At 45.0% G+C, this 13,564-nt stretch overlaps 1 protein-coding gene across 8 annotated transcripts in view; it reads left to right on the forward strand.

The window, feature by feature from the left end:
* The first annotated feature begins 3,018 nt into the window (after positions 1-3,018).
* NSMAF (neutral sphingomyelinase activation associated factor) overlaps positions 3,019-13,564 on the forward strand; it is a 57,155-nt gene continuing 46,609 nt past the window's right edge. For 7 of the 8 annotated variants that reach the window (XR_012157206.1, XR_012157205.1, XM_073331083.1 and 4 more), the window contains exon 1: positions 3,020-3,271. Coding sequence is in view for 6 of the 8 variants with exons in the window: in XM_073331083.1 (XP_073187184.1) it covers positions 3,219-3,271 (53 nt within the window). In the remaining 2 variants the exon portion in view is untranslated. Of the gene's footprint in view, positions 3,272-13,564 lie in introns of all 8 variants that reach the window. The other variant, XM_073331085.1, reaches the window with a different exon arrangement.

Genomic DNA, 13,564 nt, shown 5'->3' on the forward strand with positions numbered 1-13,564 from the left:
CTTTAAAACCTTTTCTCAAACAAATTTTGTGTTTTTGATGTTTCTTCCTGCTTCAGGATGAAACTTTTTCTTAAAAACACATAGTATTTTGTGAAAGGGATTCCCTTTTTTCAGCCAGTTGTACTTGTAAGTATGCCTTGACTGACTGGGACTACTCGTTAAGTGGGCACTATTGGAATACAAATAATAAACTGATTATGGGAGTATGGTCTAATGATTAGGGCCCTAGCCTGTGGCTTCAGAGAGGTGGGTTCAATTTCCCTGTACTGCTATGGACTTCCTAGATGACCTTGGGCAAGTCTCTTAGGTGTTCTGTGCCTCCATTTCCCATCTCTAAAAATGGGGATAACACAGGGATGTTGTGAAGCTAAATATAGTGAAGGTTGTGATGTGCTCAGACACTGTGGTGATGGGGGCTATTTGAACTAAAAATAGTTAGGGGTAAAAACACTTAGGAGTTTGGATGTTTGTCTACCTTATATGTTAATACTGCATTTGCACTCTTTATTTTAATAAATCAGGAATTACCTTTTTAATTCAAAACATTTATGGTTATAAGAAAGATAAATTAAAGGTCAGTTAATGAACAAATATCCAAGTGAGTTAATTGGCAAGATAGGGCTACTTCTATTCTAACCCTTGGCTTTTTCAAAATCACCTTTCCTAAAAGATCCTAAGTTGTTGGGTCAAATACTTCCTGGGTGTAACTCCATGGCCATGGATTTACAATCCGTGATGAATCTGATCTAGGGCTTTCGATTAATCGCAGTTAACTCTCGTGATTAACTCAAAAAATTAATCATGATTAAAAAAATTTATTAAATATTTTGGGTGTTTTTCTACATTTTCATATATATTGTATTCTGTGTTGTAATTGAAATCAAAGTGTATATTATTTTTTATTATAAATATTTGCACTGTAAAAATGATAAAAGAAATAGTATTTTTCAATTCACCTCATACAAGTACTGTAGTGCAATCTCTTTGTTGTGAAAGTGCAACTTACAACTGTAGATTTTATTTTGTTACATAACTGCACTCAAAAACAACACAATGTAAAACTTCAGAGCCTACAAGTCCACTGAGTCCTACTTTTTGTTCAGCCTATCGCTAAGACAAACAAGTTTGGTTACATTTACAGGAGATAATGCTGCCTGCTTCTTATTTACAATGTCACAAGAAAGTGAGAACAAGGCATTTGCATGGCACTTTTGTAGCTGGCATTATAAGGTATTTACGTGCCAGATATGCGAAACATTCATATGCCCCTTCATGCTTCAGTCACTATTCCAGAGGACATGCTTCCATGCTGATGACACTCGTTAAAAAAATAATGCATTAATTAAATTTGTGACTGAACTCCTTGTGGGAGAACTGTATGTCTCCTGCTCTGTTTTACTCACATTCTGCCATATATTTCATATTATAGCAGTCTTGGATGATGACCCAGCACATGTTGTTCATTTTAAGAACACTTTCACTGCAGATTTCACAAAACACAAAGAAGGTACCAATGTGAGATTTCTAAAGATAGCTACAGCACTTGACCCAGGGTTTAAGAATCTGAAGCGCTTTACAAAATCTGAGAGGGCTGAGGTGTGGAGCATGCTTTCAGAAGTCTTAAAAGAGCAACACTCTGATGCAGAAAATACAGAACCCAAACGACCAAAAAAAGAATATCAACCTTCTGCTGGTGGCATCTGATTCAGGAAATGAAAATGAACATGCGGCAGTCTGCACTGCTTTGGATTGTTATCAAGCAGAACCCATCATCAGCATGGACGCATGTCCCCTGGAATGGTGGTTGAAGCATGAAGGGACATATGAATCTTTAGTGCATCTGGCACATAAATATCTTGCGACGCCAGCTACCACAATGCCATGAGAAGGCATTGTATATTGCTAATGCTTTCATATGCATTGGAAAGGAGTTCAGGACGGGCTGAAAGAGTGTGGAGTGAAAGATTCCTTTGCAGGTTGCGAGAGGCCGAAGGGGGAGGAAGGGAGAAAGGAGCGGGTTAACTTGACACTCCAGCTAGGTCCGAAGATAAGAAGCTGACTCCAGCCCAAGTTTACTGCACACAACAGATTCTCTGCTACCTGCCAAGAAAGACGGGAGCCTAGATTCCAACCCCGACCAGCCACGAGAAAGGAGAATTGCTGAACAGAACTGCAGGGGCTGCAAAAATGAGTGAGACTGCGAAGGTCAGCGAGTGGGAAAACAGTCTCGCATCCCTGAAGGTGTATATTAGGACAGCTGAGGAAGCCGCAGAAAGCCAGTGTGGACCGGTACAAAGAGCACAGGGGACAGAGGTACCTGAACGAAACGCCCCAGGGCTTAAAAATCCTCTCAAAAGCCAAAGCAGGTCGGAGATCAACAGCAGACCCTGGACGGCCTGTGCACAGGACTGAACTCTTGTCCACCTTTCCCCCTCTTCTTCTTACGTTACTCCCAGGCTTGGCCGGCCTTGGGTTGTGCGTGTGAGTATGAAAGCGGATGAGGGCTCAAACACTAATGCTTTCTTCCTTCCTTTGAGTGACGTGGGGAGAACCCAGCATTCACCTGTTATTTTATTAATAAAGCTTCAAACTTAATCACTTGGTGTGCTCCTTCATCTCCTCCCCTAAAGATCCTGTGGCCTCAGCCTGATCACCTGACGCCCCAGACAGATCCGTAACCTAAATCTGTCAGATTTCAGAGCAGCAGCGGTGTTAGTCTGTATCCTTGACAAGAAAAGGAAGACTTGTGGCACCTTAGAGACGAACAAATTTAAATCTGACGTACAGTCAGGTCCTCGGCCCCTGCCCGGCTGGGTGGCCCTGGGCGAATCCCGGCCCGGCTCTGCGGCTCGGTTATGGGGAGGGGGGCTAGTGACGATGCCCGGCTTTGGATCCGGCTCTGCATGACTGACAAGGGCTGCGAGTCCCGCTCGGGCCCGCCCACTGGGTAGCCACTGCCGGGCCTCGTTAATAACCAATAGCAGCAGCGGCCGCGGCTTGGTGGGAGTGTCCCCGCCCGGGGCCGGCAGCAGCACGGCTCTGGCACATCCCCCTGCAGCCGCCACCGCCAAGCGCCGTGTGGAGCGAGCCCGGCCCGGGCCTGGCCAGCGGGGTCCGCAGCCGCCCGCGCGGGCGCCCCGGGCAGTGAGCGGGAGGCCGGCCGGCCGGCCCGCCCGCCCCGCGCTCTCCGTGCCCCGGCGGGGCCTGCAGGCGGCCCCATGGCTTTCACCCGGAAGAGGCGGCAGGAGCAGCAGCTCTACTCCAAGGAGAGGTGGGGACTCCGCCGCGGGCTCGGCTGGGCCGGGCAGCCTGGCAGGGGCGGCCCCTCCCGGGCCGGGCAGCCTGGGGGCAGGCTTCGGCTTGGCCTCTTGCGGCAGGGGGGCCCACAGACACCCCTGCCCCCAGCAGAGAGGAAGGGCCAATTTGGGCAGCGCTGCCCCTGCCCTCCAAGAGGAGGGGGTCGGATTTGGGCAGCACTGACAGTTCCCGTTTCCTTTCACGGTGGGGGTGTCTCGTACGGGGCTGTGCATAGTGCAGACTCTGTCACACACACACACACACACACTTATACCCACGGAGCAAGTGTTCTGGACGTATGGAAGCACAGGATAAAGATCTGTTTCAGAGCAGCAGCCCTGTTAGTCTGTATTGGCAAAAAGAACAGGAGGACTTGTGGCACCTTGGAGACTAACAAATTTATTTGAGCATGAGCTTTCGTGAGCAGTTCACGAGGTGCCACAAGTCCTCCTTTTCTTTTTGAAGATAAAGATCTGTTTATTGTTACATTTGGGGCATGGGGTTGGGAAGATGACATGAACACTACTCTGAGCACTTCTGGTTAATGGAGAAGACTAGAGTCACACACATTGGGTCAGGCCTAACTCTTCATTGATGCATTGTACTCTTCATCCTCGGCAAGGAAACCACAGAACGATGAGACAAACTGAATGGCTAATTGGCCAATGGCTAATAGAAAAGGGGAGCTGGGGTGAAATTAGTAAAGCATTCTACATATACATTAAATACAAATGTCCATTGGATTACTTTTATATTATTGAATATTCTGTTTACTTATAATAAAAAATACCACTTTTATGCTACTCTGATGCTTTTGGGGTAGTGTTGGGCACTGCCATAGGAGAAGGGTGTGATTCTTAGGAATATACAGCCTTGAGGGGGAAAAATCTTGGAGGAGGAGGAGGAAAAGAACAATCCTTAAAGCTCTGATGGGGCAAAGAAGTTCTTAGAGGGAAAGAGGATAGGAAAGAAACACTAAATCTGTTCCACCAAATTTCTTGTTTTGTGGAAGAATGGTTTTCTTTTGTTTGAATGGAGAACTTGTAAAATGTAAAAAACATGATGAGATCGGGGTTGGAAAACTTAGTAGTGGCTGATAGAAAAGGTGAAGGACCCATTATCACCTGGGTTTATGGGCAAACTCATGTCTAATTCATTGTTCATTATTTGTGGATTGTCATCACTGCTTCTGAGACGTTTTCTCAGCCATTGAAATCTGATTATTTTTCTCTCAAATTTAATCTCACAATTTTATTGCCTATTGTTTCTAATTTCAGCAATTCAAGAAATACTGATTTCCATCTTTACTGGTATTTATAACCCCTCCCAGTTTAATATCTGTGAATTTCATTTCAAGTGCTTGCTCCTTCCCAATCATTAGTCAAAATCAAAGTTCCCTTGAGCCAGTGGCTCATGGGGTTGACCTGGTTAAGTGACGTCAATTTCATAGCCAACAGTACACAAGGTAATGATGTGGCCAGTGTGTCCTGGTGCCTTTGAGTGCCCTAACCTGCTGGACCAGCTACACATTTTGCAGCTGGGTGAACTGGAGCTGGCCTTTCAGTGTGAAATCGAGTGAGACTTGAACCCACAACCTTCAGAATTGTGATCATGTGATTGTACCTGTAGATTCCTTTGTTTTGATACCCAAATAGATGCTCCCCCTTTAGTATATTGGTTTGTACCCTTTTTATGACAAAGAAGACATGAAAACATTTAAAGCAGGGGTAGTCAGTAGGCAGACCCCAGGCCAAATCCAGACTGCCAGATGCTTTTGAATGAACCCTTTTACTTACGTATTATCATTATTGTTGTTTTTTAAATTATTTTTCTCTGGAGTCTGGACCTTGCCTATACATTGACCAAGCAATTTGGACCTTGACAAAAAATAATTGACTACCCTTCCTTTAAAGTGTTTTTCTGCTCCACATGTTTTTTTTTTTTTTTTTTTTCAGTAATATAAAGTCTTGACACTCCTGTTTTTCTTAGATGCTTTTTCATCCCTTAATTGAAGGGCTAAGCTGTTGATTCTCTAACAGAGAGATTTTCTTCTATTTGCTTGCTGGGTATTTGTTAAAGGGACACAATTTTTGTCCAAATGCCTTTATCTACTAATGTGATCTTGGGTGTTGTAACTATATAACTGAAAGAGATTTGATTTTTTTCCCATTTTATTTACTTTGTGCATTTGACAGTTTGTGTATAGTCAGTTTTGCTGGCTTTTTGCACAGCAGCATAGAGAAATATTTAAGATATAAGATGGTAAAAGTAGAAAATTTGACTGAGAGGCTGGCATAGTACCTCAAACAACATTTAACTCTCTTCGTGAAACTGACTAGATTAATTAGTTAATTGTATCCTTTTAAATGACCCACAGAAAAAGTTTTAAATCTCAATAAAAATAATTCCCTTCTCACTTAGTATATGATTTCATAAGTCTCCTACTCTCCAGTTATCTACAGTTTTCCAGAAAAACAGGACAAGACCAGAATTTCTTGTGGTACAAACTGAGCAAATAAAAAAGCAAGACTTCTTTGTATTTCTTAAAAAATGTCAAACACGAAAAAAGGGCACAAAACCCAGTGTCTCTTTTTTTCCTTTGCAGACCATCTTTAATAGGTTTAGAACAGAAATATCCCTTTCAGATGGGTAGACATCAATTCTTATTTCTCTGACACTTTTTTTCTCCCATTTGCTTTGTAAGAAAACTACTTGAGGGGCATGTATTGTGTCCCTTTTAATTGACTTGAATGAAAATCTTCTGTTTTGTAGCTGCTATTTTTGCTGTATGTTTGTTATTTGAAGGAAATAAAATTAGGTTTCTAAAAAGTACACTAATTTTAGTTACAAAATTTACAAGTAAAATGATATGGCTTTATTTCCTGTAAGATCATTGTAGTGTTTATGGATTGAGTTCTCTATGCTGTTGACTGTTAACGTGAACAGATGGGGGTGGGATTAACTCATTGGTCTGACACCTGGTACAGAGGAACTTATAAACAGATATCTAATGATCTACATCTTGCATGCTACACCGTTTCCTGTTTAGGAAGCTTATCTGTTTCTGCATTAGTGTTCTGTTTGTGTGTAAAATATGGCAGCATACAGGTTCTGCAGGTGGATCCTGAGCAAAACAATTGTTTGGCTTTTTTTTCCCCCTAAGCTAATAACCTTGTCATCCTCTTGGAGCAAAATATCCAAAAACTTACTGAGGGCTGTCATGCTCAAACATCTGTAAATGAGTGCCACTTCTTATTTATGGATACTTTGTTCAGTTAATAGTGTCTAAAATTTTATTATGAGTTTTAGTTTATGAATAACCTGGTGATTCCAGCCATTGCAGATGTTACTCACATTCTGATGCTGCAAGCTGTTCTATATAGATAACTTCAGTAGGGCTCTGTGCAGGCACAGAGGTCCACCCATGTGGGGCACGTTGCAGAACTGAAGCTTAAAGCTGCACAAGTTGGAAATCCTACTTAAGGTTGCCTCCTCTCAAATAAGTATGTCTTTGAAAGTCTGAGAGTGAGCTAAAGGTGGAAATAGAACTTCTATTTATTTTGTCTTACTGAAGGCTTTAAAACTCTGTAGTTATCTAAAATCTTCTCTCAGTGAATATAATTGGGCTGATTTGGTAAGCAGACAGCTTAGAGACCCAGTGGGAAGGGAGAGTGGTGAAACTTCAAATTTTCAGGCATCTACTAATCAGATTGATATGAGATGAATTTCTCAGCAGGATCCAGGGAGTACCCTCTCTGCCTAGGCGCTGAGGATGGTAATGATAGAAATGGGCTTCTCACAAGCGATTGACCTTGGTAGCCTCGCTTTCATATCGGTCTCTTTTTAGTAGGTTTGACCAAGGGGTTCCTGAGGTACAGACTCTTAGGGGGAAAAAACAGCTTTTCTTAGTGACGACACACTCTAGTAACATTTTTTTTGTGCACAGATAGAGATGAAACCAGAGCGCCGATCATCTCATCAGGGTCTCAATTGCTTGAGGGTGCCTAGCACCCATCAGCCTTTTGCAGGAGCTCAAATGAAAGCGTTATTTCAAAAAGAGTTTGGTTCTCCATGTTTGTGCATGTGAAACAGTTCTTAGGCTCATGTGCCTATTTATGTAGCTAATGGATTTCAGATGTGCAGAGAGAGAGGCTAGCTATCTGGAAAACTATCTCCACATCACAAGACCTCAGGGTGTGTTATGGTTAAGGTTGCGAATCTGTCATGGAGGTCATGGATTCCATGACTTTCTGCGATATCCATGAAATTCTGCTGCTGCAGCGGATAGTGTGGCTGACCCCCAGGGCTGTCCGAGCAGGTGGCCACGGGGCCAGCCGCTGCTGGAGTGGCCCCACAGCCAGCCGCACTGTCTGCTGCTGGAGCAGCCGCATCAGCCGCTGCTCAGTGGCCCCGGGCAGCTGGCCCTATGGACCGCCCAAGCAGTGGCCAGTGTCGCTGGTCCTGGGTGCTCCCCAGAGTAGCAGGTCCCATGACAGCTAAGATTTAGTCACATGTGTGTATAGTAAAAGTCATGGACAGGTTCGGCTGTGAATTTTTGTTTGTTGCCCATGACCTGTCAATGATTTTTTCTAAAAATACCCATGACTAAATCTAAGCTTTAGTTATGGTCACTGGATCTGAGCACCACCTCAGTCATTGTAGGTTTGAACCCAAACCAGGGCAGAATCTGAAGTGAAAAAAGCAGACACAATGCTCCAATCCGCCTCTGTCAAAAGTTGGTTCTTATTTTGGGGAAAAGTAATTTGAATACAGCAGAATATTCAAAAGGTGCTGAAACCATTTTTTGAAAAGAAAACAAACTACATAAGAAAATGCTTGCTGGTAGAGGAGATGATTGGGGTGGAAGAGCAGGTGGGACTAGGGGAGAGGAGTGGGGGATGGGAGGGGACAGATGGGGGAGTGGGAAGGAGGACATAGAGATGAGTGACGGGGGGATTGGGGAAGAATAGAGGCAAGTGCCTGCCAGCCCCACATTCCCCTCTCCTGTGCGTGCCATGATCAGGAGGCCCCCAGCCCATCTACAGGGCTGTGACCCCCCTACCGTGCCTCCCTCCCATTTGAACCAGCTTTTAGAGGGAGCTTGCCTATCTGAATGAGGAGGTCTAAGTCCCTCTCGCTGTGCTTTCATGTTAACTGCAGTCTGGGGGTTCCTGTCCTTTGGGAGTGTCTGAGCCCTGAGCCATGCCCTTGTGGTGTGCCAGGATCTGGGGGGACTTTGCCCATATATGGGGATGTGACGTCCCTTGGGATGTCCCACTCACTGCCCCACTCTGTGTTCCAGAATCTGGATGCTCCTGCCCATCTGTAGGGGTCTGATCCCACCGTGTGAGCTAGATTTGAGGGAGGGGACTTGCCTCTCTAGGAGTGTCTGGGACCTTCTCCTTACCCCCTCATGTGAACTGGGATCTGGGTTTTATTGTGTCTCTAAGGGGGCCTGAACCCATCTCCCTACCACCTCCTTCCATATAAATTAGGATCTGGGGAAGCCCTGCCAGTGGGTGGGGAATTTAGGACAGGTGTGCTCAGAGTGTTCATGGACAACACACTGGGGTGAGGAACTGAGGATGGGTATGTTTGATCCACCCCAGGACTGGAGAGTTTCTGAGATGTGGCAAGGGAACGCTCACCGACATGAATGGATCAGTTTGTGCATCATAGTGCTATTGTTTCAGGCTGTGTTACTCTCCATTGGGTGTTCTGTTTCAGCTGAGAACAAGGCCATGTCTCTACTACCACTTATGTCAGCAAAACGTATGTCACTCAAGGGTGTGGGGAAAAAAACCACCCTCCCGAGCGACTTAAGTTTCACCGGCATAAGTGGTAGTGTGGACAGGGCTGTGTCAGCAGGAGAGCTTCTCCTGCCAAGATAGCGACAGTCGCTCGTGGTGGTGGTTTTATTATGTCGATGGGAGAGCTTTCTCCTGTTGGCATAGGGCGGCTACACAAGCAATCTTACAGCAGCACCGCTACATGGGTACCGCGGTGCCACTGTAAGCTCTCTAGGGTAGATGTGGCCCAACTCATTGAGATGAATGGGCACTTAACACCTTTCCGAGCCCGCTATGCTCCCTCTAATTTCATAAGAATTTATAATGAAGCGTCAGCTCATCTGTAGCTATGGTTGGGATTCTTGCTTAAAGGCTGACTCTTTTGAGGGGGTAGCTACACTTGAAATACTGTAGCCGCACAGCTGTGCCACTGTAGTGCTTCAGGGTAAACATGACCTACACCGATGGGAGGGGTTCTTCTGTTGGCGTAGGTAATCCACCTCCCCAAGAGGCGGTAGCTATGTTGCAAGAGATGGAAGAATTCTTGGGGAATAGAGATCCTGGAGATGGTCTGCAATTCTCTGCCCAAGGCTTCTTGGAAGGGCTGCCTTGTTTCTTCCCCCATGGTCGGACACCTTGCCATGCCACTGGGCAATGACTTCCGGAGGCACCATTGCGGCACACAGGCTAGCAGCATACGGACCTGGTCTGCAGCCAGACGCATGCAGGAGCTGTTGCCTTGTAACTTCAGTTACTGTCAGGAGTGATATATCAGGTAAAATCACCACCAGCTGTGAAAGACTGAGCTAGTTTTCAGTGCAGTAGCCCTATCCATTTGTACTGATGCCACAGTGCAATCCCTTCCTATTATTCCAACTCACCCGCTTCTTCCCCGGGCCATACTCAGCATGGCTAGGGCTGCCATCATGCTCTGAGTCCCAAGGGGAAGTGAGAATGTTGTGCTTGTAACTTGTGTGGATCAAGAGGAGTAAATGCAGACAGTAGTACCTCTGCCCATTGTTTCATTAGCAGCTGCAAATGTAGCATCACAGCAACCCCCACGGTTGACTGACTCCAAACTGATTCCTGACTGACTGATAGCAATCTGGCATTGCCAGCTTCCTCATGGTGATCACCACTTGCTTCTCCACTGTGAATGCAGCTCTCATTTTGGTGTTGCTGCGCCGGAGGGCTGTGGTGAGCTCCATCCATGGTTCCAGGAAAGTGTCCTTGCCCATCCGAAAGTTCTGCAGTCACTGCTCATCATCCCATACCTGTATAATGATGCGAGCCCACCACTCAGTGCTTGTTTCTTGGGCCCAGAACTGACGGTCCCCCATGTGCAGCTGCTCTGTGAATCCCAGCAGCAATTTGAATTGTTTCTTTCCATGGCACACAGCAAGGCAAACACCAAGGCATCTTCATCAGATTCGCAGCTCAGGAAATGCTGCAGGGTCAGATGTGTTCATAATGCTCAGCACAATACTGAAAAGCAGTGCAGGATCCATGCTTTCTGACAGAGATGGCGGGCATGCAGGTTACTGGGCCTGTTGAAAAGTGTGGTGAAACCTACATGGAATGATGGGATGGAGAAAACTGCATCATGGGATTCTGAACCTGCCTCCATGAGGTATTGCACACTCTTTCTAAAGTATATGGTGGCGAGTTGCAGAGTGGGCTACCCATGGTGCACTGCTCTCTTTGCTGATGCAAGAGTTGTTACTGTGGATGCGCTCTGCTGATACAAGGAGTGTAGTGTGGACATGCAATAGGGTTGCCAGTTTTGGTTGGATGTATTCCTGGAGAGTTTATCACATGACATAATCTTTAATTAAAGAGTAATCTTTGAATCCTGGAGGGTTGGCAATCTTATGGTGGTTTAATTACAGCGGCAGCTGTATGTTGCCATAATTTACTTCAATTTAACTTTGTAGTGTAAAAAAGCTCTTAGTATTAGGATGTTTGGCTGTTTTCCTCCATAGGTACAGTGGCTTGTGCCAACACTCTTTCCCCCTGCTCTCCCACAATGTTCAATCGATAGCTCAGTGGTTTGAGCATTGGCCTCCTAAACCCAGGGTTGTGAGTTCAATCCTTGAGGGGGCCATTCAGGGATCTGGGGCAAAAATTGGGGATCGGTCCTGCTTTGAGCAGGCGGTTGGACTAGATGATCTCCTGAGGTCCCTTCTAACCCTGATATTCTATGAAAGTGTAGATGATCTGTTGCTCAGGGTCAAGTACTCAAGCAGTTTTCTATACATGTGTCTTAGCATCTCCGCAGGCAAGATTTTTTTTTTTAAATTTCTTCTTCAGAAATTATATTCCACTTTGTCTCCACATTTATTTTTCTTGTATTTTAGTAAATTAATCCATTAATTTAATTGGCACAGTGTAAAAAACAGAGCTATGAAATGAAAGCTGTTCAAGCAAAACTATATAGGTTGTTCTTGGTTACTACAGAAAGTACCCTTATGTAGGCATTTTAAATTCAGCTGGTACTGTGATATGTACAGTATTAAAAAAGTGCTAAACACTTTCTACACCCACTGACATCAATGGGAGTTGAAATCACTCAGTACCTTGCAGGTTCTAGTCCCTAAATCCAGATTATCTTTTATGAATATGTAATCTCTTATACAATAGCAAATGCTTTTCAAGCCTCCAGTTACTAGGTTCGTACCCCTCCATTTCCAAGCTGTATTTTAGGTTTCAGCACATCTCATGAAAGTAACTAATAGGCAGTCCCCCATCTCTGGTATGTGTTTTAAAAAACTAAAACAAACATGTATAAATAGCCGTGTATGTGTGTGTGGAGATAGACTTTAACAATCTCATTACACCATTTCAGAGAGAGATCCATGTGAGCCAATACACAATATTACAACGCTTCCTGTTTCTCAATCAGTCTGACTAGGTTAATTTAATATCAGCTGAATTTGTTTCCATAAACTCACATCATCTTCTCTTTTAATTTACACATTGATACTGATGTGCATCCTAAAGGTTTTTTCCCCCACTATCAACAAATATTTTTACCTGAAGACGTGAGACCAGCTTGTGATCTTAGGTAGTCTCCAGAGTTTCATTGATGCCTTCTGATTGCCATGAACACTTTCTGGAGACTATTTCTGTGGATGTAGCCCCTTTGCAGACAGTCTGCTTGCAGACACGGTGTATATTCAATTGAGTTTCCTTGCACTGGCTGCTTGCTGGTATCGTTATGTTGGAACTGGTAGGATAGTTGCTTCCACATCCAGAAAAAAATTATATTGAATAGCAGAGTTCCTGGAACCCCGACCAGGGGTATTCTATCTGCTACCCAAGATCCATAAACCTGGAAATCCTGGACGCCCCATCATCTCAGGCATTGGCCCCTTGACAGCAGGATTGTCTGGCTATGTAGACTCCCTCCTCAGGCCCCATGCTACCAGCACTCCCAGCTATCTTCGAGACACCACTGACTTCCTGAGGAAACTACAATCCATCGGTGATCTTCCAGAAAACACCATCCTTGTCACTATGGATGTAGAAGCCCTCTACACCAACATTCCACACAAAGATAGACTACAAGCCATCAGAAACAGTATCCCTGATAATGTCAGGGCAAATCTGGCGGCTGAACTTTGTGACTTTGTCCTCACCCATAACTATTTCACATTTGGGGACAATGTATACCTTCAAATCAGCGGCACTGCTATGGGTACCCACATGGCCCCATGGTATGCCAACAGTTTTATGGCTGACTTAGAACAACGCTTCCTCAGCTCTCGTCCCCTAATGCCCCAACTCTACTTGTGCTACATTGATGACATCTTCATCATCTGGACCCATAGAAAATAAGCCCTTGAGGAATTCCACCATGATTTCAACAATTTCCATCCCACCATCAACCTCAGCCTGGACCAGTCCACACAAGAGATCCACTTCCTGGACACTACGGTGCTAATAAGCGATGGTCACATAAACACCACCCTATACCAGAAACCTACTGACCGCTATGCCTACCTACATGCCTCCAGCTTTCACCCAGACCACACCACACGATCCATTGTCTACAGCCAAGCTCTACAATACAACCGCATTTGCTCCAACCCCTCAGACAGAGACGAACACCTACAAGATCTCTATCAAGCATTCTTACAACTACAATACCCACCTGCTGAAGTGAAGAAACAGATCGACAGAGCCAGAAGAGTACCCAGAAGTTACCTACTAAAGGACAGGCCCAACAAAGAAAATAACAACTCCACTAGCCATCACCTTCAGCCCCCAACTAAAATCTCTCCATCGCATCATCAGGATCTACAACCTATCCTGAAGGATGACCCATCACTCTCTCAGATCTTGGGAGTCAGGCCAGTCCTTGCTTACAGACAGCCCCCCACCCTGAAGCAAATACTCTCTAGCAACCACACAACAGAACCACTAACCCAGGAACCTATCCTTGCAACAAAGCCCATTGCCAACTGTGTCCACATATC

This window comes from Lepidochelys kempii, chromosome 2, assembly GCF_965140265.1.
Source record: "Lepidochelys kempii isolate rLepKem1 chromosome 2, rLepKem1.hap2, whole genome shotgun sequence".
NCBI lineage: Eukaryota > Metazoa > Chordata > Testudines > Cheloniidae > Lepidochelys > Lepidochelys kempii.